The following is a 22,518-nucleotide window of genomic DNA, read 5'->3' as shown; positions in this document are numbered from 1 at the left end:
TAACACTGAGCATTCAAGCTCCAACCTTTCAAAACAGACAGCTGCCCTTACTGAAAAACACTCACACTCTGTGTGACTGTTTGTGTGTGTGTGTCCATGTGTACGTGGGTGTCTGTGCCTCTGTGTGTGTGTGTGTGTGTGTGTGTGTGTGTGTGTGTGTGTGTGTCCCCATGCGTGCGTGTGTGTTCTTGTGAACCTTTCAGGGCGGCCACCTCCACCAACCTGGTGGTGTCCATCTGCGTCATCTTCGCCATGTCCTTCATCCCAGCCAGCTTCGTCCTCTTCCTCATCCAGGAGAGGGTGAACAAGGCCAAGCACTTGCAGTTTGTCAGCGGCGTCAACCCCACCATCTACTGGGTGGCCAACTTCGCCTGGGACATGGTGAGGCCTGCGAGGGACCCGTGTGTGTGTGTGTGTGTGTGTGTGTGTGTGTGTGTGTGTGTGTGTGTGTGTGTGTGTGTGTGTGTGTGTGTGTGTGTGTGTGTGTGTGTGTGTGTGTGTGTGGGCAGGGGGGGTGTGGATTGTGGTTCATCTCGTGGTCACACCATTCTTGTTCGGTGGCGTCTCTTCGCCAACGTGACTTGCAGGGAATCGAGAAGCACGTCCGTCGAGGCGTTCAAAGAGGTGTCGTCGTACGACACACGCAAGTGCCGCTCGTTAACGCTGATTATAGGTGGGATTTTTTATGTACCGGGGCACACGGTAGACGCAGGGCCGTAGCCAGGGTTTCAAAAATAGTGAAGTCTGGGGGCTTCAGTTGTGGGGTTTCAGTTTTGTTGTCGGGGGGGGGGGGGAGTTTGTGCTCGGGTCACGCTCGCACGCGACGACAAATGTCACACACATGGCAGGCACAAAGTACCAAGTCTCAACTGAATTAAGCCTTAACTCATCTCTGAGAAGTTCTCAACCGCTGATTTTGTGTACGGTTGTATTTAGGTTGGAAATATATAAATTTTCCTCTGCAAAAACGAAACCCTAACCCTAACCCAGGGTCCGGACCTCGGTGACCCCATAGGTGGATATGGGCACGGGTTGACCTATCCTCACTGGTTGGGTCTACTAGCCGCACCCTGGTGCGTAAAAGAAGAGGACCTGTGATCAGTGTGATGCGAGACAGCCGTGTTTGTCCTTAAAAAATAGAATAAAAATAGGGTATTTTACGGATTGGGGAGCAGATGGGGGATCTAAGGATTTTGAATTTTAATAAAGATAAATGTACTATGAGGATTATTAATTCTATTATAAATATAAAAGTCCGATATTTTTAATTGGTATATTCATCATTTATTGATAATTGTGTGACTGTAGAAAGGAGGTGAAACACACAGTGTCTGTGGTTGGCGTATTCTGTGACACAAACGAAAAGCAATCGATCGACACGGGGGAGACGGCTCCCAAGTTGTCGGCCCAAACGCGAGGAGACGAATAAACCGTTCCGATTCCGAAAGAGAAAAATACCAAACAAAAAGTTCGGCCCCCTATGACTGCAATGACTGATTGTGAATCCAACAATTAAGATGCCACTGCCCTTCAATCACTGCCATTGCCCACACACATACACACACACTCCACAAGTTCACGAGTTAGGTCGTCTTCTGCAATAACTTCTATTTCCTAACCCACGGCTGTGTTGAAATGATATAATTCGGGCAATTTATGCAGCGGTACCGGTTGGTAGAGTGGGCTCAAGGTTCAGATCTCCTGAGTGATCGGCCGATCGGACGGCGTCCAACGCACTGAGCATCGCTGTACGTTCTGGTTCAGCGGGTGTCCTTAACGATGTGTACCTTGTGTTGGCAGCCCATTGGCTGGTGCCTTTCACGCCTCATTGCTATTGGCCATTCATTTGGAAAGTGTGGCTGTGAGGAAAATAGGCATCGGGCAGTTTGTTGTCCTGACATTTAAGCGCTTTGCAAAAAAGAGAAAAATATGAATGCACTGGTGTTATTTATTTATTTTGTGTTGTATCGATGTTCTTCTCTCCACGACGGGATGTTTCATTGAAAATACAAATTGCGGCGTAGATGTTTGTGGGGCGGATAAAAACGTGATTCACTGAACAAATCATCATTTTTCTATGAATGCGTGTTTCATTTCATTTTACAGTTTATGTTTCTGGGGGGGGGGGGGGGGGGGGGGGGGGTGCATGAACGAGACACGCGTGCGAGGGAGATGAATTTACGATAATGTGGTGTCAACTAATTTAAATTTAAAAGCTTTCGTCAAAAAGCCGTAACATGTTTCCTCCACTTGTAGCAAACCATTAAAATCCCATTAAAAAGAGAAAAAAAAAGTTCACTGGTTTTAAAATGCCAAAACCATTATTCATGCACTCAGTGAAATGTGTCGCTGACAGACCACTTGCACTCTGTGAGAGGGTTTGATTGCTCCGTCGCCCTCTCTCGCCAAATGAATAGAAAATGAGACGCGGAGATACACGAGCGCTAATTAAAAAGTCATCTATAGATTTTATAATTACGCGTTTACTCACTGTTCAATGGAAACAAAACTGTGTAAGGGGAACATAAAAAATAAAAATAAAAGTTGAAGGGAAGCGAACTATTCGTCCATCTTGTCACTTCGTGTGCCCGCCCAGACACCGCAACAGAAAGTGTCCATTTGAGCCTGGCAGGCTCTTGAAGTTGAAGGGGATAACAATTTAAGTCCGAGTTTGGTTAATTTTGTTGTTGTGTTTGCTTTGACAGTGCAACTACGCAGTGCCGTGTGTCATCGTGATCCTCATCTTCCTCTGCTTCCAACAAGAGGCCTACGTCTCCCCCGCCAACCTGCCCGCTCTGGTCCTGCTTCTCTTCATGTACGGGTAAGTGGTTGGATCAGGCCCCCGGTCTGCTTCTCTTAGCCCCTCGTTCGCTGCGACCCAAGTCCCCCGTTGAAGTGTCTGAGGAGGGCCGAACGAAGAGCTGGACGGTGACGTTGATTAGAGCTGAAATGGACTGCGAGGACGAACAGCTAAATAAATTAAATTGGCAGGCGTCGGCACCCGAAACCGTTTCTTTATCACCACGCGTATGATTGCAATATTTGTATTTGTTAAAAACCATAACGAGCACTTAATTTCAGCTAGAAGGAGTTGGATTGCTTGTAACTTTTAATCATCGTCTTTGATTAACTTCTCCCGGCGCAGGAAAGTCAATTACGAATCTGTCGAATGCAATTTATTAATTAATTATAATAATGCAAGCACATTTACAGCAACATTTAACACCACCCGTCTGTATGGCCGTAATCACACCAGGAACAAAAAGGAACACTCCAGATAGTCCACACCTTCACCAGACAACAAAACACTTGAGCATTCAGTGGAGCCCTTCCCCCCCCCCCCCATCGGTCCGTCCGGAGTGTGAGAGTGAAAGCGTTCCGTCTTCCCCCCCCCCCCCCTCCAGGTGGTCCATCACCCCCATGATGTACCCCTTCACCTTCCTGTTCAGCGTGCCAAGCACGGCCTACGTGGTGCTGACCTGCATCAACCTCTTCATCGGCATCAACGGCAGCGTGGCCACCTTCTTCATGGAGCTCTTCGACGACGAGGTGAGGCCATTCCCCCCCCCCAACTCGCTCTGAGCACACCCACGCACACACACACACACACACACATGGTCGCATGCACACATACGTGCACACACATGCAGGCACACACTCATACATGCAGACACACAGGTGCATATGCTCATAAAGATGGACAGAGAAGAACGGCCCTCTTATATGCTTGAATATGAACATGAACCCACCGACATGCATTCGCACACACACACAGGCACACACACATGCACGCACGCGTACGCACACCCACACAGGCACACTCACACACATGCACACGCACACAGAGGTATATGCTCACACAGACAGACGGACAAGGACGGCCCTCGCACAGCCTTGAGTGTGAACACGCACAGACACGCATGCACACACAGACACACACACATGGACGCATGCACACACACGCACATGCACCCGCACACGGGCACATGCTCATAAAGATGGACGGACGAGGACGGCCCTCACTTTCCCTCATCCTTGAGTATGAACATGGACGCACACACGCCCTGAATCAATCACTCACGCACACGTACTTGTGTACACACCCTGAAATGGACTTACACACACTAGGGCTGCTCAATTATGGAGAAAATAATAATCACGATTATTTTGGTCAATATTGAAATCATGATTATTCAAAGGATTATTTTTGAGTTTGAAAACATGAAGTATTTATTCAGCACGTCTCTCCCAAAAACACTTAGTAACTGAGAACTTGGAAAATTCGCCTTAAAAAAATACACAAAATGGTCAAAAAGAAAATGTTCAAATCTCAAGTAATGCACAGATATGTATCAAGCTGTTCTTCTTCTTAGTTTTGTGATCGTTTGACGCTAAAATCGAAATCGAGATCGAAATCACCCAGCCCTAACACACACAGATATGTACATACGCACACGCGCTTACAAACATTCAGGCTCCAACACGGCAGATTGGCAAGATTACACACTCACACAAGCCGCACACACACACTACAGCTTCTAACGCGACACGCGTGCATCCGCATACATCGAGTGAGATTTGCTGCTCCGACAGACTATAAACTCCGGAATGTGGGAACAACAAGACATTATTAATGTAGTAATAATGTATTTCTTTTACACTGTCAAGCGCTTTTGCAGAGGTGTCGGTTTGGCTCAGTTCCCTTGAATGTTTAATCGTTGGGTTCAACTAGCGCTGTATATTAACTAACCCTCAAAAAAATGTTGCCATCCATTTTCAAAGCGTTTCATTATTTTCCCTTTTTAGTGATGCCTGCTTCGGTTGAGAGGCTGAATAGAGTCAAAGAGAGCGAGATGTTGACCAGCATCTGATCTGAATTTGACTCCTCATCTGCACACCCCTTAGCTGGATATAGACTAATTACCAATACATCTCGGTTCTTTTTTTGCATTATTTTAGTTTCATATTTTGAGTTCAATCTTCATTTCAAATAACAAGTCCCTCTTCTTCCCTGATTGCCTTTCGCCTTCCTCATCCGGCGCCATCCCTTCATGTCTTCGCCCCCCTCCCCACCCCACCAGCCTATTCAGATGGCGCTCTTGAGAACCTCAGACTCAGTCTCAGGCAGCACTTCCCCCTCAAAGAGTCGCGGCCCTCAGTCTCCCTCCTGTCCCCTACCACAGCTAGCGTGTGACGCAGACGTCTCTGTTCTGCCTCCCCTCAGCGCTGGCTCAAAGTTTCCTATTAAGTCCCGTTTTGCAGGTGTCAACAGAAGCTTAGATCCAGAGTCATCAGCACATGAAATGCTTAAGAAGCGTGTTGTTCAATAGCAGCTCAGATAGACGGCATACTTGGGTTGTGAACAGTTGTGGGTTTCAAACCCACAACTGTTCACTGGTCAAACCCGCTACCCTCCATCAACCTATATCCTCGACCCTTTCTCCCTCCTCATCACCAAAGACAAACCCTGTCTGTATGCAGATGATATCATCGTCGATTTTCCTTTGTCTGATGGGTCTCTCTTCGTCGGACGATGTCCCAGTTACGTCTTTATGAAGTTTTGATGCGCTCACTGTTCATGCAATTTGTTTGCCGGCAAGGTTGGGAAACGTGCGACTTTATTAAGAACGGCTGACGCTGGGAGTATGCTAACGGATAGTGCGCCTGACGCTAGATTTACAAGGATGTGCTGTAGCAAATGCTTCTTGCTTCTCGCCTTCTCGTCTCCAGGGTATCAGCGCTTGGACAAAAGTCGGTTTCTCCCTGCTATCGCTCGGCACGGTGGAAATGTACCAGACGTGTAACTCTGTATAAATATAAAAATACTGCACGCAAGCGTGTCCCAGTTAGCTGGCGACAGGGCTACATCCGTTTTGAACTGTTTACTTCGAAAATGCCTTCACCCCCATTCGGCCACCATTTTGTTTCTCCTTGCGTCGTCGGAGCGGGCGGTCAGACGGAGACGCTCGGCGGTTTGTGTTTTCTCTCTTTCCAGTGTTACGTATTTCTGAGCGTAGGGGGAAGGGGGGTTCTGAACCGAATGGTACCATAAAGAATGGCACAGATTGTTTCTGTTCAAGGGAAGAATGAAATAAAATATTAAAACCCCAGAGGAGTCAAAGAGGAGCGCGGGCCCCACAGATGTCCCAGTTTGTCTCCACGACAACGACGGGCCCCGGGAAAGGATTTATTTATTTTTTTATTTTTTTCTGTACCTGGGGAGTGTCTTGCTCCCTATGGATTGCCTCAAATCCCAGTACTGCACTGTGTGCATGAAAAGGGTTGTTTTCACTCAGTAACTGCATCGCTACCACTCTACCAACCCAACCGACACCTGGTCTAAACGTACGTGTGTGTGTGTGTGAGAGAGCTAGTGCTGTAGTGATTCCAAGATATCTGAAGACAACACTGTGTGTGTGTGTGTGTGTGTGTGTGTGTGTGTGTGTGTGTGTGTGTGTGTGTGGGTAGAGGTGTGTGTGTGTCCATGCATCTGGGCTGACCTGTCTGAGTTTATGAAGTTAGAGGCCAGCTGTATAGAGCCGGCTGTGTTGGACAAATCTTTCGGGACGTTTTCTTCGACAGACACATCTCTGCACTACCGGTCTGTCAGTGAACACTGCCTGGTCTTGACCAAGACGCCGATAGCTCTCTTTGCATTGCTATGTGTATAACCGGAATGGAAATCAATTGTGCTGCAGTTGGATACAGGCATACAAGTAGTCTGTTATGTACAAAGAAACAAAGATTCTCAGTAACTACGTTACTGTGAGAAAGTCGATAACGGACTTCTTCCGACCGGGCGGAATGGGGACCGCGTCTCGAACAGTAGAGTGGATTTCATTTTGAACATTGTTCATTGTTTCCTCGCATCGGGTTCATAGAAGCATTCCCTGTGGTGTGTGTTATAGTTTCAGTGTTCCTCCATGGGATTCCCAGCGGTGTCGATGGCATTGGGGAACGGGGAAGCGGCAATATGGGGCAGACAAAACCCATAGAGACCCTATCTCTCCACCACCACCACCCCACCAACCCAGCCCTTTGGATATGATTTATAGGCTCGCTGTCCAAAAGTTGGGTGTAGTTGGAAAAAATTGCAGAGCATTCTGCGTTTTTGATCTCCTCGATGGACGGCCAATCAGAAGTCAGACAGCTCCCATTCTTGTCATGCATCGACCTGCAATCCAGGCATGTATTCCGTTTGCACAATTTATCCCACAATTCTCTCTGAGGCTGATGGGGCCTTTCGCCAGACATGGAAGTCATCTATTATTACTATGATTATTATAATTCATTTGATGTGTTTTTTCTTGTTCTATAATTTAAATTATTCCCCAAACAGGCATTAAACATGAACGACCCATGTGCACACAGACTGAAAGAGTTTTCACGGTACTTTCAACCCGCCCCCCCCGACCGTCCTGAGCCAAAACCTATGTTTATTCATCAGCATAGTGCTGCGGTGCCATTTAAGATCTGCTATGTCATTGGCGTCGACGTTCCCTTCTAAATCTCCCCCAGGGTCGTCTGGTGTATGCAGATGAGCGCGACGGTGATAAATACACGCCGTGCCTCGGGCCCCTGAAGGTTTAAGCACCGACGTCTTCGTCGACGGGGTCGATGGTTTGCTCGCTCGTTGTTTGTGGAGAGAAAGTAGTCCGGTGACCGCGTCAAACTCGCATGACTCCACCTCCTCCCCCTCTCTCTGCATGCAGACGCCTAGTTGGTTTTGTTTGGTCTTGAAGCACAGGTTTTATTTGTAGTTTTTACATGTGATTGGTCAGATGATCTCATTGGTGTTTGACCATGGGAGACCCAGATGGCTTATGGGAAAGTTATTGTGCAAAATGAAATTGAAGGCCTTTTAAAGTTGACAATGATGAAATGTCTCAATACTGAATGAAGTGTGTAATGTGGTTTCACGGGTTAATTTCACGGGTTACATCATTGTGTGAGTAATTTGACATGCGAGGCCACAAATGAAATGTTTGGAAACCCTAGATTATACAGTCTTTATTTCGACTTATTAAATATTCACTGCCAGCTGAACATGTTAATCATATCTACTATTCCCATAATTATATCCGGCCTCTGTTTTGGACATGTCTATGGTTGAGTGTGACCAAAACAATGTGAAACTCAAGTCGCTTTTCACCAGATTTGCCCTGAAGATGATTAGATATATATGTTCATGTATTATTATAAATGTAAGTGTTCCCTGGCTGAAAACGAGCACAGCCTATATCAACGCATTCCTCCAAACATTGATATGGGTCACCGACATCGAATCGAACTGTAAATCGACCAAGTATTCAAATGCACCCCTTCATTCCCTCCCTCCACTGTAACATCAGCCACCTCCGCCCTTGTCATCGCCCTTCCTCTTGCCCTGCCAGAAATAAAATACAAATGACTAATTTATAGTCTCTCTGGATGTAAGAAAGTCCTTTGAAAACTGTGTTGAGTCGAGGCGCCATGCATTATGCATAAAGTTGCTTTTGAACGGCACCAGGAGTCAGACGTGCCAATACTCTATTTCCTCACTGTCTGTCTGTGTCTCTTCATCTGTGTAGCTCTTTGCATCATGTGGACACTGTCTCTCTCCCCTCTCTCCCCTCTCTTCCCTCACCCTGTCAGCAATGTCTTAGCTTCCCTTTCCTCCCTCCTCCTCTCGCTCCCTTGAATCTTATTTCCTCTCCTCTCTTCTCTTTTTCTTCCCTTCATACACCTCTCCTTCCCTTATCTCCCTTTTAATCTCATCTCCTGCCCTCTCCATCCATGTATTCTTCTCTCCTTACCTTTTCCCTCGTCTCCTTCGCTTGCCTCGCTTCTCTATCCTAGCTCCATTGTACTTCTCCTCTTTCCTCTGCCCTACTGGCGTCTCTTTGCTTCCCTCCTCTTTCAACCTATTCTCTATCTTCCCCTGTCCTCTCCTCCTTTTTGTTCCTTTCCTCTTTCCTCTGCTCCCCTCCTTTCCTCACTTCCTCTGACCCCTCTTCATTCCTCTCCTCTTTTCTCTGCCCCCCTCCTCTCCTCCCCTCCTTTCTCCTCTCCTGTTCCTCACCCCTTGTTTGTGGTCTCCTCCCTCCTTGTATACGCACCCAGCCCCTCTCTCTCCCCTCCCTCATTATCACTTTATCGCTGCCCCCGGGCTGTCACTCAGCGACGGCGCTCTCTTCCACTCTGTCTTTATTTATACAATTACTGCGAGTGTGGTTTCACCGGGCGCTTCTTGATTATAGCCGCCGGCGGGGGGGAATGCAAATGGAACAACCAGGGACATGAGAATATGAAGCACGGTCGATCCGGCCATTAGTGTTGTTCCGGTGTGGTGAGTCAATACAGACGTGTCTGTTGTGTCGCTGTGACCGGGGTCCGTCCGTCCGTCGTTCCTCCGTTAGTCTGTGTACGGCGGGATGAAGTCACAACCAGTAGCTGACAGGGCAGCAGGAACAAAAGGGGGTCAGATCCGAATGAAGAGGAATACTTGGGGAAACGTGACGGACAAAAAAGGCTTTTAATGAAGAAAATCGGAAATCGAAGTTCCACACACGGGCGGAAAAAAAACTTACAGCCACAGAAGCACCCGGACAAAAGGGACATGACAGATATAAAGAGAGCTGACAAGGGGATAAAGGAATGACCTGGTTTGTAATGGGAGGGAGGAACGGGGGACTGGGGCGCAGGTGGGGAGATTGACAGAGAGGCTAAGGAGAGAGGAGGCGGGCTAAGGACATGTGGTGGACAGGTGGAGAAGGGAAACTGAAATAACAAAGCAACAAAGAGGCCGACTACGGCAGATGGGAAACACACCAGGGCCACGGCGAAGTGGTGTTATCTTCAGCCGGCGGACGGTGCTTTGTAGTCTCCCCACGATCCACCTGTCGTGGATCAAAACTCTTGATTCCAGCCTTGGCTCGCTGGCCACGGCTCGCTGCCACGGCTCGTAGCTGTGGCGCGGCGACACGACAGTGCATCCCTTCTCTGGTGCTCATTGTGATCAGAGCCTCTTCTCTTTGTGTGACCTTTTCTTCCACTCTCTGTCGCTCACTCTCTTGCTTTCTCTCTCTCTCTCTCTCTCTCTCTCTCTCTCTCTCTCTCTCTCTCTCTCTCTCTCTTTCTCTCGCTTTCCCAATCTCCCTCTCTCTCTCCCTGTCTCCCACTCTCTCTCGCTTTCTCTCACTCTGTCTGTCCGTCTGTCTGTCTTTGCGTCTGTGTGTTCTTACACCCAAGTTTATTTTGCGGAAAATTATAATCTTTTCATGCTTGAGGGAGGAGGCCAAGTCGGCGTGTCAACAAAAGATTTATGCGACTCGATGCAATGTAAACGTTGCGTTGCTTAAATGTCACTCAAGCCTCCGTTCCGCCGGAGAGTCGAGAAACGGAGACTGTCGAAAAACACCGGACACACGTTGACCAATGAGGGGTCGCTCTTTAAATGAGGTCATCTCATCGCACGTCTTCTTCTTCAGTGGTACAATAGCACCCGACAGGAGGATTAGTGGCACCTACTGCTTATCCCCTCCTAATATTCATTACAGTAATGGATGGAAAAGCGCATACTGTTTCATTTTATTTTCGGATTTGCGGAAAATTCTGTAAAAAATGTCCCCGTCCTGACCCCCCGCCGCTAACCAGATCAACCCCCTCCAGCAGTCACCGGATATCCCAGCCCCCCCGGGGGCCAGACAGACAGATTGCCACGGGCAACACTTCCCCCTACCTCCAGGCCTCTCCGTCGCGTGCTGTTGTGGGTTTCATTGTCCTAGTTCTGTAGTCCACGTGCTCACGTGTGTGCCTGTATGTGTGTGCCTTTTCCCTTTCTCCAATAGAGTGTGGCCCGCATCAATGACATTGTGAAGCAAGTGCTATTGATCTTCCCCCATTTCTGCCTGGGTCGTGGACTCATCGACATGGCCAAGAACGAGGCGATGGCCAATCTGTACAGCAGCTTTGGTAAGGGGCGTCCTTTTTATTTTTCCAGTTGGTATTTCCATTTTAGTTCTATGACAGTGTAGGCGTTTAAAAAGATAGGATTGCAACCATGTCTTGGGAGAGAAGAATGTAATGACTTGTTTAATTCCAATCCATCACCCCACCTTGAAGCAAAATGTACAGTATGTATGTGTTAATGTAGGGTTGTATTTTTGATGAAGTGCTATGCCAATAATACAGTTTTTTCTTCAGACGATGATGCCAAATAACCACGCTCCCTCCAATCGGTCCTCGTCACTTTAAGTCCTCAACGGAGCAGGGGGCGATGAAATGAGTTCTCCCAAAGTTCAACTCATCCAAAGGCTCATTCAGTTCCTTCCGAGGAACGGCACGCACCACGTTGTAGCAATCAACGGCCAATGAGAGTGGAGCATTTGTTCAGTTACACGAGGCCCACTGCTCCCTCCCAGTGGACACAAACCTGTCACAGCCGTTACATTTAGACAGTTAGTAGGTAGTGACAGGTAGACACGATGAGCGGAGAGGGAAAGACAGGAGCATGGGAGAGGTGTTGGAGCATTCTGAGAGGGGGTGAACAGGGAAAGTGAGAGAGCTTGAACATAAGTGGTGTAGGAGAGTGAGAGGAGGTGAACATCAGTTGTGTAGGAGTGTGAGAGGAGGTGAACATCAGTTGTGTAGGAGAGTGAGAGGAGGTGAACATCAGTTGTGTAGGAGTGTGAGAGGAGGTGAACATCAGTTGTGTAGGAGAGTGAAAGGAGGTGAACATCAGTTGGGTAGGAGAGTGAGAGGAGGTGAACATCAGTTGTGTAGGAGAGTGAGAGGAGGTGAACATCAGTTGTGTAGGAGAGTGAGCGGGCTGTCTGGAGTTAGTGGAGTCGTGTGAAAGGAGGTGAACAGAGCTAGCGGAGGTGAAACAGGGTCGTAGAGGAGCCTCACTTGGGGGTAGTGAAAGGGATGGGGGTGAGCTTACGGGCAGATATTCAAGATGAGAAGAAAAGCAAAATTTGATACCTGAAAGCGCTGTAGGAGAAGTCTTGTCTCTTCGAGCGGAGAAGGAGGGTGAAAATCCGGGGTTTGATGAATCATTTGCGGGGCGGCAGTGGAGGGCATGAGGAGAAAAGCAATCACAACTTAAAAAGGACCCGGTGGTGGAGAAGGCGGCGATTTACCACAGAATGAGGCTGAAAACGCTCTCCTTTCTTCCCATGCCTTCCCAGGCCAACCCCACACCACCACCCCCGTCATCCTCTCTCACGCGCACGCACGCACGCACACACACACACACACACACACACACACACACACACACACACACACACACAAACACAGTCTGTTGGAAGATGAAGAAGAAAGGGTGCAAGTATAAAAGACACAATAAGGATTCGTCCGCATGGTTCTTTGAGGGTGAATGTGGAGGATCTCTGCGGCTCCTCCATAGGAACTGGGCGCAGGGATCCCTTTGAGGCGAGGTTGGGAAGCTAAATTAAGGGGGTATCACAAAGGAACCCTCAAACCGCTCTCCAAATGCACTTACCGGAATGAAGCGAATGCTTTTAAAGGGAGCTGGCCAGGGCGGTTAATAAAAATGAAATCGCGCCACTCTGTAATGCAATTTGTTCTTTTAACTCTACCTCTGGGGCTTTTGAATTTGATATGACGGCAATAGCTAGCCGACACCATTAAAAATGGATGAAAGAGCCATTCAAACCCTCATATAAACAATGGCCTCTCTTGTATCTCCTTTTCCGGTGGCTGGTGTTTCCTATTTTCCTGTCTCTTCCTCCCGCAGGCGAAGACCGCTTTAAAGACCCCCTGGGCTGGGACATGGTGGGGAGGAACCTGTGCGCCATGGCTATACAGGGGGCTGTCATGTTCATCTTCACCCTGCTCATCCAGTACAACTTCTTCTGCAAGCCCAGGTGGGCCGCTTCGACATCCTCTCCTCTGCTCCTCCTCCGCCTCCTCCTCCTCCTCCCCCTCCTCCTCCTCTTCCTCCTCCTCCTCCTCCGCCTCCTCCTCCTCCTCCCCCTCCTCCTCCTCTTCCTCCTCCTCCTCCTCCTCCTCATCCTCCTCCTCCTCCTCTCCTTCTCCTCTCCTCTACTCCTCCTCCTCCTCCTCCTTCAGCACACACCCTGCTGTCCTTGAACCAGACACCAGCGGTACCTGCTCCTCAGTGCCACGTAGCAACAATGACATCTGGGGTTATGAATAATCCGCAGTCAAGGGGAAATGTACGCAGTTGTCAAGTTTCCTTAGCTGTGTTTGTTTAGCCCTTCATGACAGTTAGTCTTGTTATGTATATAAGGAGCTATAGCTCATTGGATCATCAGAGTTTTTTCCATAATTTGAACCATGGTTCAAATGATTAAATAACTTCAAGATACATAAAGGTAAAACTGGAAAAGCTGATGTTCTATATTTGTTAAACTATTATTACAATGTTATGTGCATATCAAACTCTCCATCGATTGACCAAATCATTTGGTGGCTGATTAATTGATTTGCAAAGCATGGTTGTCAAGGAAACTACATTACAAGAAAACTACTGTGTTACGTCAGATTTTCGTTTCCTCCGGAGACATTAGTTTATTCCCATCCCCAGCCTGCCATAATGATTCGTTAGCTCATGTTGACTATTCCCCTTTAAAGGTTCCACTCCCGCTTCTGATATTATTGTGCCGGTGACTAACCTCATTGCGCTCTTCCTCTTCCTGTCTTCCCCCTCAGGGCGGCTGGGGGAAAGTCATTATCTCAGGATCAGGAGGAGGACGAGGACGTGGCCCGGGAACGCCAGCGGGTCCTGCAGGGCCCAGCACAGCAGGAAGACCTGCTCCGGATCATAGACCTCACCAAGGTACCTTGTCCGAATCGCCTCCCTGGGTTCAGGCTCCTATTGGGGCTTCAGGTCTCCTCTCTCGGTCCAGTGGAGAGCCACCGTCAGAGCGTTGCATCAACCAACCGCCAGGGTTCATTTAAGAGAAGTATTAAGAATTGCATTGCAGTCTTGCATTTATATTTACATTTGGGGAACACACTTTTTTCTAAAGGGGTCTTACAATGAGTACATTTGTCAGAAGAAAACAACAATATATCGATGTCGGTACAGTTAGGATGTTCATAGATCCAAGTGCCAAGCACTTACAATCGCTTGGTTAACCCATTCACCATATATAACAAAGATAGCTAGGATAAGATGCTACACGATTCTTTCTTTAATTGCAAGGACGTACAACATACAATAAGTGCGTACATTAAGTGCCAGGACATATAACATTTAATAAGTGTGTAAGAAGGGTGGGTGGGGGGTAAAGGGGGAGGCTATGCAGAGTCTTTAGTCTTTTGTGGAGGCTGGTGTGCGACTCTGCGCTCCTGACTGAGTCTTAAAACATTTAAAGTGTCACACACGTCACTCGCAGTTATTTTTATCTCTGCCCCAGCACCGGTCATTATTTCACAGGTCACATTGTTTATTATCAATTTGGTTTGTAATTATGTTGATCCAACCCGGGGGAGAGGCACTTTAGAGAACCCCACGCAACCCAAGGGCCGGCAATCCCTTACCAATAAGCCCTGCTATCTGCTGACACAACACCTCTACGCTGTGCATCCCCACGCCCGGGGACTTCATAACAGTGGCTGCTGCTGTATGTGTTCAGAAACAAACTTTGAAGAATGTATACAGTGGTGGTCTGATATGCCGAAGTGTTGACAATGAGTTGTTCGTCCCTATAGTTTACAATTCTCTCACATCTAAAAATGTGCTGCTGCATCACAACCAGTGAAGGTGTTGAACTTGGGCGTCTGTATGTCTGTCGGGTAGGAGTTGAACTGGTGTCGGGGTATGTGGAAACTAGGCGAGAGAGCTCTTCCGTGGTGCTTAACCCGACCAGTTTGGGGTCATGTCGACGCTAGTTTAGGGAGCTGTCCGTGGTGCTGAACCGATTTTCTGTTTGGATTAGAGCCCAACCGATATATCGGCCGATATTAGGCATTTTCTATCGATCGGTATTGGCCCATAAAAAGAAATCGGCCGATTATTTAAAAAAAAAAAATTGGGGGGGGTTATTATGTTTATGTTCAAAGGACTTGTGAGTTTCATATCTTAAGTTTGTATTTTTATACATATTAGTTATCAGAACTTTAATACATTTTGATTTCGACTTTTCTGTTACAATAAAACAATAAAATAACGTTTATACGTCAACACTCGTATAGGGCGCTGTCCGTGGTGCTGAAACAATGGGCGTTTATAAGCGTCAACACTAGTATAGGGTGCTGTCCGTGGTGCTGAACCAATGTGTGTTTATAAACGTCAACACTAGTAGAGGGCGCTGTCCGTGGTGCTGAACCAATGGGTGTTTATAAACGTCAACACTAGTATGGGGCGCTGTCCGTGGTGCTGAACCAATGGGTGTTTATAAACGTCAAAACTAGTATAGGGCGCTGTCCGTGGAGCTGAACCAATTGGTGTTTATAAGCGTCAACGCAAGGTTAGGGCGCTCTCCTTGGTGCTGAACCGACAAAGTGACTTGTTACGTTACTGACTGGAAATCAGTACGATTCATTTATTTTTATTTTTATTTTACAATTCAATAGTTAAATAAAGAAGTTTATAACATAAATTAATCTCAACACATCGGCCTGCCTAAAGGAAAGAGCAGTTTTTATGTTGACTGCTTCCAATGTTGTGTTGGTCATACTAAAGAATGATTTATTTAATTTTTAGCGAAGAATACACAACATAAGGAATTTAATAAATTATAAAAATCACACATTAAATCGCAATCGCAATATTGGTCTTGTTGGGGTAAGTGTTATCTACATGCAGCCTGTAGGGCTGCATGTAGTGCAGGTCGTGAGCATAGGGTGGTGACCGAAACACACTGAAATACAATAAGACCTACAATATTGGGCAAAATAATCGCAATTAGATTATTTCCCCAAATCGTTCAGCCCTAGTTTAGATGCATCCACACCAGTCGGGTGAGCTATCCGTGCTGCTCAACCCACAAGTGTTTAGATGCGTCAACGCTAGGCGGATGAGCGGTCCATAGCGCTTAACCAATCAACGTTCAGATGCTTCCTTTGTGATGGGGGAAAAAACGTTATTACACTCTCATATGCTCACGGCTCGCATGCGGCTTTAACCAATTTCCACTCCCACGAGCGACCGCTAAGTGGCCCTAGGAGTGGAGCGAGGGCCCTGTAGTGGCTACACGCCACACCGGGGGGGGGGGGGGTCAAACCATGGCCTGCACTGCGTGGTCGTTGCCATGGTTGCGCCGCAGCAGGGCGCATCACTCCCCGTGGCCGAGATTTTAACACTCGGTCCGTCAGACAGATGTTAGGCCGGCGGCGTCGTCTGGGGACAGACTGGAGAGGTTCACTCCTACCACACACTCGCCTCATGTCGTTCTCGTGGCAGCACGCTGCTACCTTACACTCTCCCGCTCACTCTGAATCGCTCACCTCGGATGTCAGGCAGGCACGACACACTGACACAGGCGTCGGAGGCGTTAGCAGGCGCTGGGTGAAAGGGTTTCTTAATGTCTCGCGGTTAAGTGGGTCTTTCAGCGGCAATCGACGAAATTGTTGCATTTGGCTTTACATTTCAAAAGCCTTCCCAGTTGGAGATGCCTTTTGTTAGTTTTTTCTTGTTATGTCGATTTTACACCCTCACTCAAATCTTTTTTTGCGTGCTATTTTTATATAATGGGTATTAAACCACTTAACGGCAGGGAACGTATCTTTACATGAACAAAAATCATCCCTTTCAAGGGAGGCAATGCTCCTCTTGCTGACCAATAGCGTCTCAACCCGGTGATCCAACACTGGTGTGTTTCATACCAGACACCCATGAACCAACGCCCCTGGCCTACACTACAACCAAAGGCCAGTGTCGGGGGAGAAGGGATGGGTTGTGTGCCGACCACAGCTGCGGCCCGTCTGATTACAGTCCGGACCCGGGTTTGATCAACGAGTGCCAGGCCTCAGCGGCCATATGCCCCAGGCCCACTGCTGTCGTAAATCTCACTATGTTTTGAAGCGATCGATGGGCCATCAGTCATTTGTCAGATCCTTTGCGCCTCCTCTCCCCTTTCCGGTCATCTATCTTGGCTTGGACAAATGTTTTGCTGTGTGCCCCCCTGCCACTAGCCGTTAGCCGTAGCGCTGTAGCACCTGTCGGCATATATGCTGTTAGCCGTATCACTATGGTACCGGTTTACATATCTGCTGTTAGCCGTAGCACTATAGCACCGGTTTGCACATCTGCTTTTAGCTGTAGAGCTATAGCACTTGTTAGCATGTGTGCTCTAAGTAGTAGAGCTACTGCATCTATACTGTTAGCTGTAGAGCTTTAGCACTTGGTAGCGTTTGTGCTGTAGGTAGTAGAGCTACAGCAACTGTTCTGTTAGCTGTAGAGCTTTAGCACTTGTTAGCGTTTGTGGTGTAAGAAGTAGAGCTACAGCATATTTACTGTTAGCTGTTGAGCTATAGCACTTGGTAGCCTATGTGCTGTTACTAGTAGAGCTGCAGCATATGCACTGCTAGCTTTAGAGCTATAGCACTTAACGCTTGTGCTGTCCAGTTCTCTCTTGATCGCTCCAATGAACAAAAGGATGAACACCGGAAGGCTACAACCCCCTTGATGGGTGTTGGAAAAAAATTCATTACACCAATTTAGTAGGTCCTTCAACATGTGTAAACGCCAGGGCAATAACTTAACTTTACACAACTTAATTTAGACATTGTGTTCTCTCCTTAGAAGGGCTTTTGTGCTGAGCACTTCTGAGACGCTAGGCTGTGATAAGTGGTCGTAAACACGCGCCCTGAAAGCCTGATGTAACGGACAAACTTCCCAGCCTTTACTAATGGTGAACCCCTTGTTGTTCACCGTTGTTTACTGTGTGTTTGTGTAAACATTTGCCTCGAAGATATACACCTCTCGTCAAGCTATTTTGATTCAGATTTTAATAGGCAGGAAAAATTATGAACATTTGCAGAATAAATTCTTTCTTTCCAATTGTTTATCAGGATTGATTACCAAGCCTATTTCAATTGCGCCTCTTCATTTTTCTTTCACGGTAATGTATGATCGTATAGACTTTCGTAATACAACACGTCTAATTAGAGCAAGAGCCAGGGAAAAACAAAAGAATAACAGTTGTTCCTGCTTTCCAGGAGCAAATCCTTCCCCTCTGTGTTTCTGTTCATTATAAAAAGTCCCCGTACCTGTCACATCATTCTGTCAAAACAACATCACTTCACACCAAAACAAACAGCACATTCTTTGAAACGTGTCCTGAACGCCGCTACGCTACGTGAAACGACTCCGGAAGCCGTTGTCACGTCCCGAGTGTCATCCCAGGTTATATCCGTCTATCTTCAACGGATCGTTAGCCCTCTCATCGACATTTTCTCAATTTCATTTTCGGAAAACTTTGCTCAAAGTTTTTTCCGAAAAAGTTTCAAGTTCAGAGTCGAACGCGAGGAAGCTGTCTGAGGCCGGTTGTCAGGGGCCGGTCGTCAGGGGCCGGGAGATGCGGAGCTTGGAGGGGGGTTTGAAGTGAGAGCCGGCCCTCACCTCTCTCACTCTTTCTTGGTCCGCTATGTGATCTTGGTGGGGGGTCCAGTCAAAGTCAGACTGAAAAATGCTGCGGTCTCCTTTGGTGATGTCCTCCAATGGTAATCATGGCCGAGTGTTGGGTATGTCCTTAGTTTACAGAGATGTACTATGGATAGTAGTATCTTTTGGGCTTGTGTTTTTATCCATCATGTTTATTCATGGGACTTACCCTTGTACGGAAAACTCGAAACCGCTCAAATCATGAGCAGTTTAAAAACCCCATGACTGATTCTATTGAAAACGAGGCGTTGCTGTCTTTCTTTCTGTATGTACACTACGTGTTGTGCGACTCAATCCACTGGTGCCATTGCAGCTTTTGAGCTAATAATAAAGTCACCTAATGCATGGAATCGAAATGCAATTATGCATTTATTTATGTACCAATGAAAGATGACACAAAAACATAACATCACATTCAGATGTCTCAAACATACCCTTCACCACAGCACCATATTCTCTGCCGTATGCAAATGGAGTTTTAAATGTGACAATTTATATACAACATGTCATTGACCTTCCCCCGTCTGATGGGCGATTCAATTAAGTCCCATCCAATCAGATCCCAGGGGACCATTCCCATTCCTCCCTATGTAATTCGCCTCAACACTAATCACCTGTTTATACCTGGAAGCGTGTCGCCTTCAATTACGAGTCGGAATGCGCTTTTTTCCCCGGTCGCCTCTTTCGGGGATATGGTTCACCATTTTAAACGCTACGGTTTGCCCTCCCGCGGCGTCGAGACGCCTCTCTACGTCCCCACGTTTGTGACAGACCGTGATTAAAACCCCTCACGCACCCCATGCCGTCGCACGCCATCTCTTGCCTGTCATCTGCCGCAGCGGCCCAACCGGGAAGTCCGGGGAGGGGGGAATCAAAATAGCGTGGATGAAAGGAACGCACATCTGTGCGCCGCTGGAACGTCCTGCCACGCGACGCGTTGTCATCCGATGTCAAAACAACACGAGCGTCCGTGGAAAGACTGAAGTGAGACCGAAGAAGAGAAGTATGTCGCTGTAGGTAACGTTCTGCCGAGGTTCTGCTCGGACTCCCGCGGGAAAACAGGACTTCTCGCTCACGCCTGAACGTTTTTTTCCCGCTTTGGAACAGGGGTACCCTGTCAACGTGTGCTCCCACACCCTGTCTTACACACCATGTTTTATCATGCATTCCAACAAGACCCCCCGTCACCACCACCCATGTGACCAACATCACCGTCATACTTATACATGATCACTACTCAGATTTAATGCATTAAAGTATCTCTCTTCGCCTTAGTCTCACGCACTCTTTTTCTCTCTGTCACTTCCTCACTTCATCTCTCTCTCTCTGTCTCTCTGTCTCTCTCTCTGTCTCTCCCAGTTTGTGCATACACCAGTGCAGTCTGGCCAGGCCGCTTGATCGATCTCACCTGTGTGTTCTCCCCCCACCACAGGTGTACCCTGGGAAAAAGACCCCTGCTGTGGATCGGGTCTGCGTGGGCATACCTTCTGCAGAGGTGAGCACAGCGCTACACACACACACACACACACACACACACACACAACGACATACACACAACAGACTTTACCCCTCACTGAGACATGGACACTTTGGAGAATAGAAGAGTAGTGAGGACATGCTTTTGCTTCTTGAAACTTTGGCCTAACTGTTTTATTATTGGGCTGATATAATAATATCGAGGTGAAATTGGTTGGTTGGTGGTCCAACCTCATTGCTGCAATATAACTGAGACATTCAAACTGCAATCAGCCGTGTTTGCCTGACTCCTTATTATATAGACGGGATTCAATTGGGATTTGATTGAGTCTCAGGGTTCTCATGTGTTTGTTGGACTAGAAGCATGAGACTCCGCCAAAACATCAGGTAATCAGAACAATGGGAGGCGAGGAACAACAGCTGATTGCAGGTTTAAATTCAATGTACTATCGTGCAACAATACGTTGATTAGTTTACCCACTTCAAAGGAGAAGGGTGGCTGCTGAAGTCGTTTCAAAAACATCCTTAGTTAGCCTTACAGGCTGTATACACAAACGCACACATATTGTGCTTATTTGTATATTATAGGCGATTGTCAAATTTGATTGATTTGTTTCGGAGGCATATCATATTTGGTTTGTTTCAGACAGAATTATACGCAAAATGATGAATGTATAACGATTAAGGATATTCACCTGGTTGTGCTCCCTTATCTCAATGCCTCATTGAAAAGAGTCAATTATGTTCACGATGAGTCTTCCCCAAGCGTTTCTGGCTGCCACAGTTATATTAGAAATTAATCGACCACGTGATAATGCTACACTTGGACGATGGTGCCTTAATCTCACGTTATACCACGACCCCTGTGCTGTTTTCCTCTCTTTTCGGGAAAATCGTAAAATACAGTAGCGTGGTAACGGCTGTCTTTTCTTAATCGTGAATTACGTGGAGTAATGCTACTCAATGGCGTCCCCACATGGATGCCAAGGATACATTCGTATTCATACACTCGCTTAAAGCCGGTGTCAAAATGCGCACACAAAAACTCTTGAGGCAAACCCTCCCCCCACCACCCCCACCAGAACCAACACACTCAAACAACAGCCCTGAAATACACTGACACGGGCAAGTAAATCCGATTGGCTTGTCACCACCAAGTCAAACCTTTGGTCGTTGGCCCCAAATCCCAAATGTAAAGAGCATCCAAATAATGTAAGGTATGATCTTTAGAACACGCATACACACACACACACAATCACACACACACAAACAGAGCGTGTTTTTCATGCATTATTTACCCTGAGCATTGCCTCTTTCGTGGGTGAATCCACCTCTCGCCGTACCCCGGTCACAGGCAGCCAGGGATGAATGATTGACAGAAATCAAATATACGTACAGGAGCTTCCGATGCTAAGCTAGGTCACTGGAGAGGCAGCTTTCTGTCAGCTGCCTTCAAGGGAAGCTGTGAGACATAGGGCTATCGCTATCCCATAATATAATATGGGAGCGTGATGTGTTTTTCCAGCGCTCGTACGCTTCTCGGCTGGGGAGGATATCTAAGCTCTTAGGCCCTGGGTTGGGATTCTCTGCAGTCCCACCATGAGATACTTTACTAACACGAGACCAGAGGGGGATTGTCGTCGCAGTACTGGAGAGTAATAAGAATTACCACACATTATTGTTTAACACTTTTTTTGATAGAAGGTTAAGCCTATTTACTGTTTAATAAGGACAATGGAAATCTCCAAAAATCGACCTTTATGAACAGTATAAAGTAGTAATGATGTCAATACAATATTATATTATTTTCTCTTTTGTGCTTGAAAAGATACCAACTGCCAAATAAAAAAACAAATGAACATTCAGGTAATTAGGCTGATGCCAAAATGGAAAGGTGTTTCAGTGTTTTGTTTCAGATAGTCATGGTCCAAATAATAGATGTGGTGAAGTTAGGGTGCAGCTCTTTTATATAAACGTATAAAAAGCGTATACATCGTCTAATGTGTGGAACTCCATTGATTCAGTTGTGTGTTTGTTATTTCATCTTATCACTCTGACAAAGTTTATTGTCTCATTTATTTATTCGAGGTCGGCATTGACATTCCGATCTCATACATAAATGTGTTTTTAGTCATAACAAATCTGAATCTCGAAGACATCAGCCTCAAAATATGCATTCACTTGACTCACTTGAACCTGTGCATCAAAAACAAACTCCAGCACTCTAAACACGTACTAATAATATATCTTGTTTGTCTGCATCATATTCATGGGAATATGATTTTAACTAAATATTTATTTATTATTGATTTGTATAGTTAGTGGAAACTTTGCATGTCGCCTACTTTAAAGCGAGGAAAAGAGTGCTCTCGACTTTTCCGAAAGCCACAGAATAATCAGAATCCCGTTGTGTGTTTTTTAGCTCTCAGGAGAGAGACACCCAAGAAAACCAATGCTTCTCC

General features: G+C 46.9%; 1 protein-coding gene across 1 annotated transcript in view; it reads left to right on the top strand.

The window, feature by feature from the left end:
* Positions 1 to 22,518, top strand: part of LOC307090858 (phospholipid-transporting ATPase ABCA1) — a gene marked incomplete at its 3' end in the record, with an annotated part of 158,579 nt that overhangs the window by 107,633 nt on the left and 28,428 nt on the right. Inside the window, 7 exon segments of the mRNA XM_079757653.1 lie at positions 204 to 381; positions 2,706 to 2,821; positions 3,405 to 3,549; positions 10,830 to 10,953; positions 12,743 to 12,872; positions 13,681 to 13,807; positions 20,013 to 20,075. Coding sequence (XP_079613779.1) covers positions 204 to 381; positions 2,706 to 2,821; positions 3,405 to 3,549; positions 10,830 to 10,953; positions 12,743 to 12,872; positions 13,681 to 13,807; positions 20,013 to 20,075 — 883 coding nt within the window.

Source organism: Pollachius pollachius (genome assembly GCF_949987615.1).
Source record: "Pollachius pollachius genome assembly, chromosome: 20".
NCBI lineage: Eukaryota > Metazoa > Chordata > Actinopteri > Gadiformes > Gadidae > Pollachius > Pollachius pollachius.
This window is presented reverse-complemented; position numbering and strand designations above follow the sequence as displayed.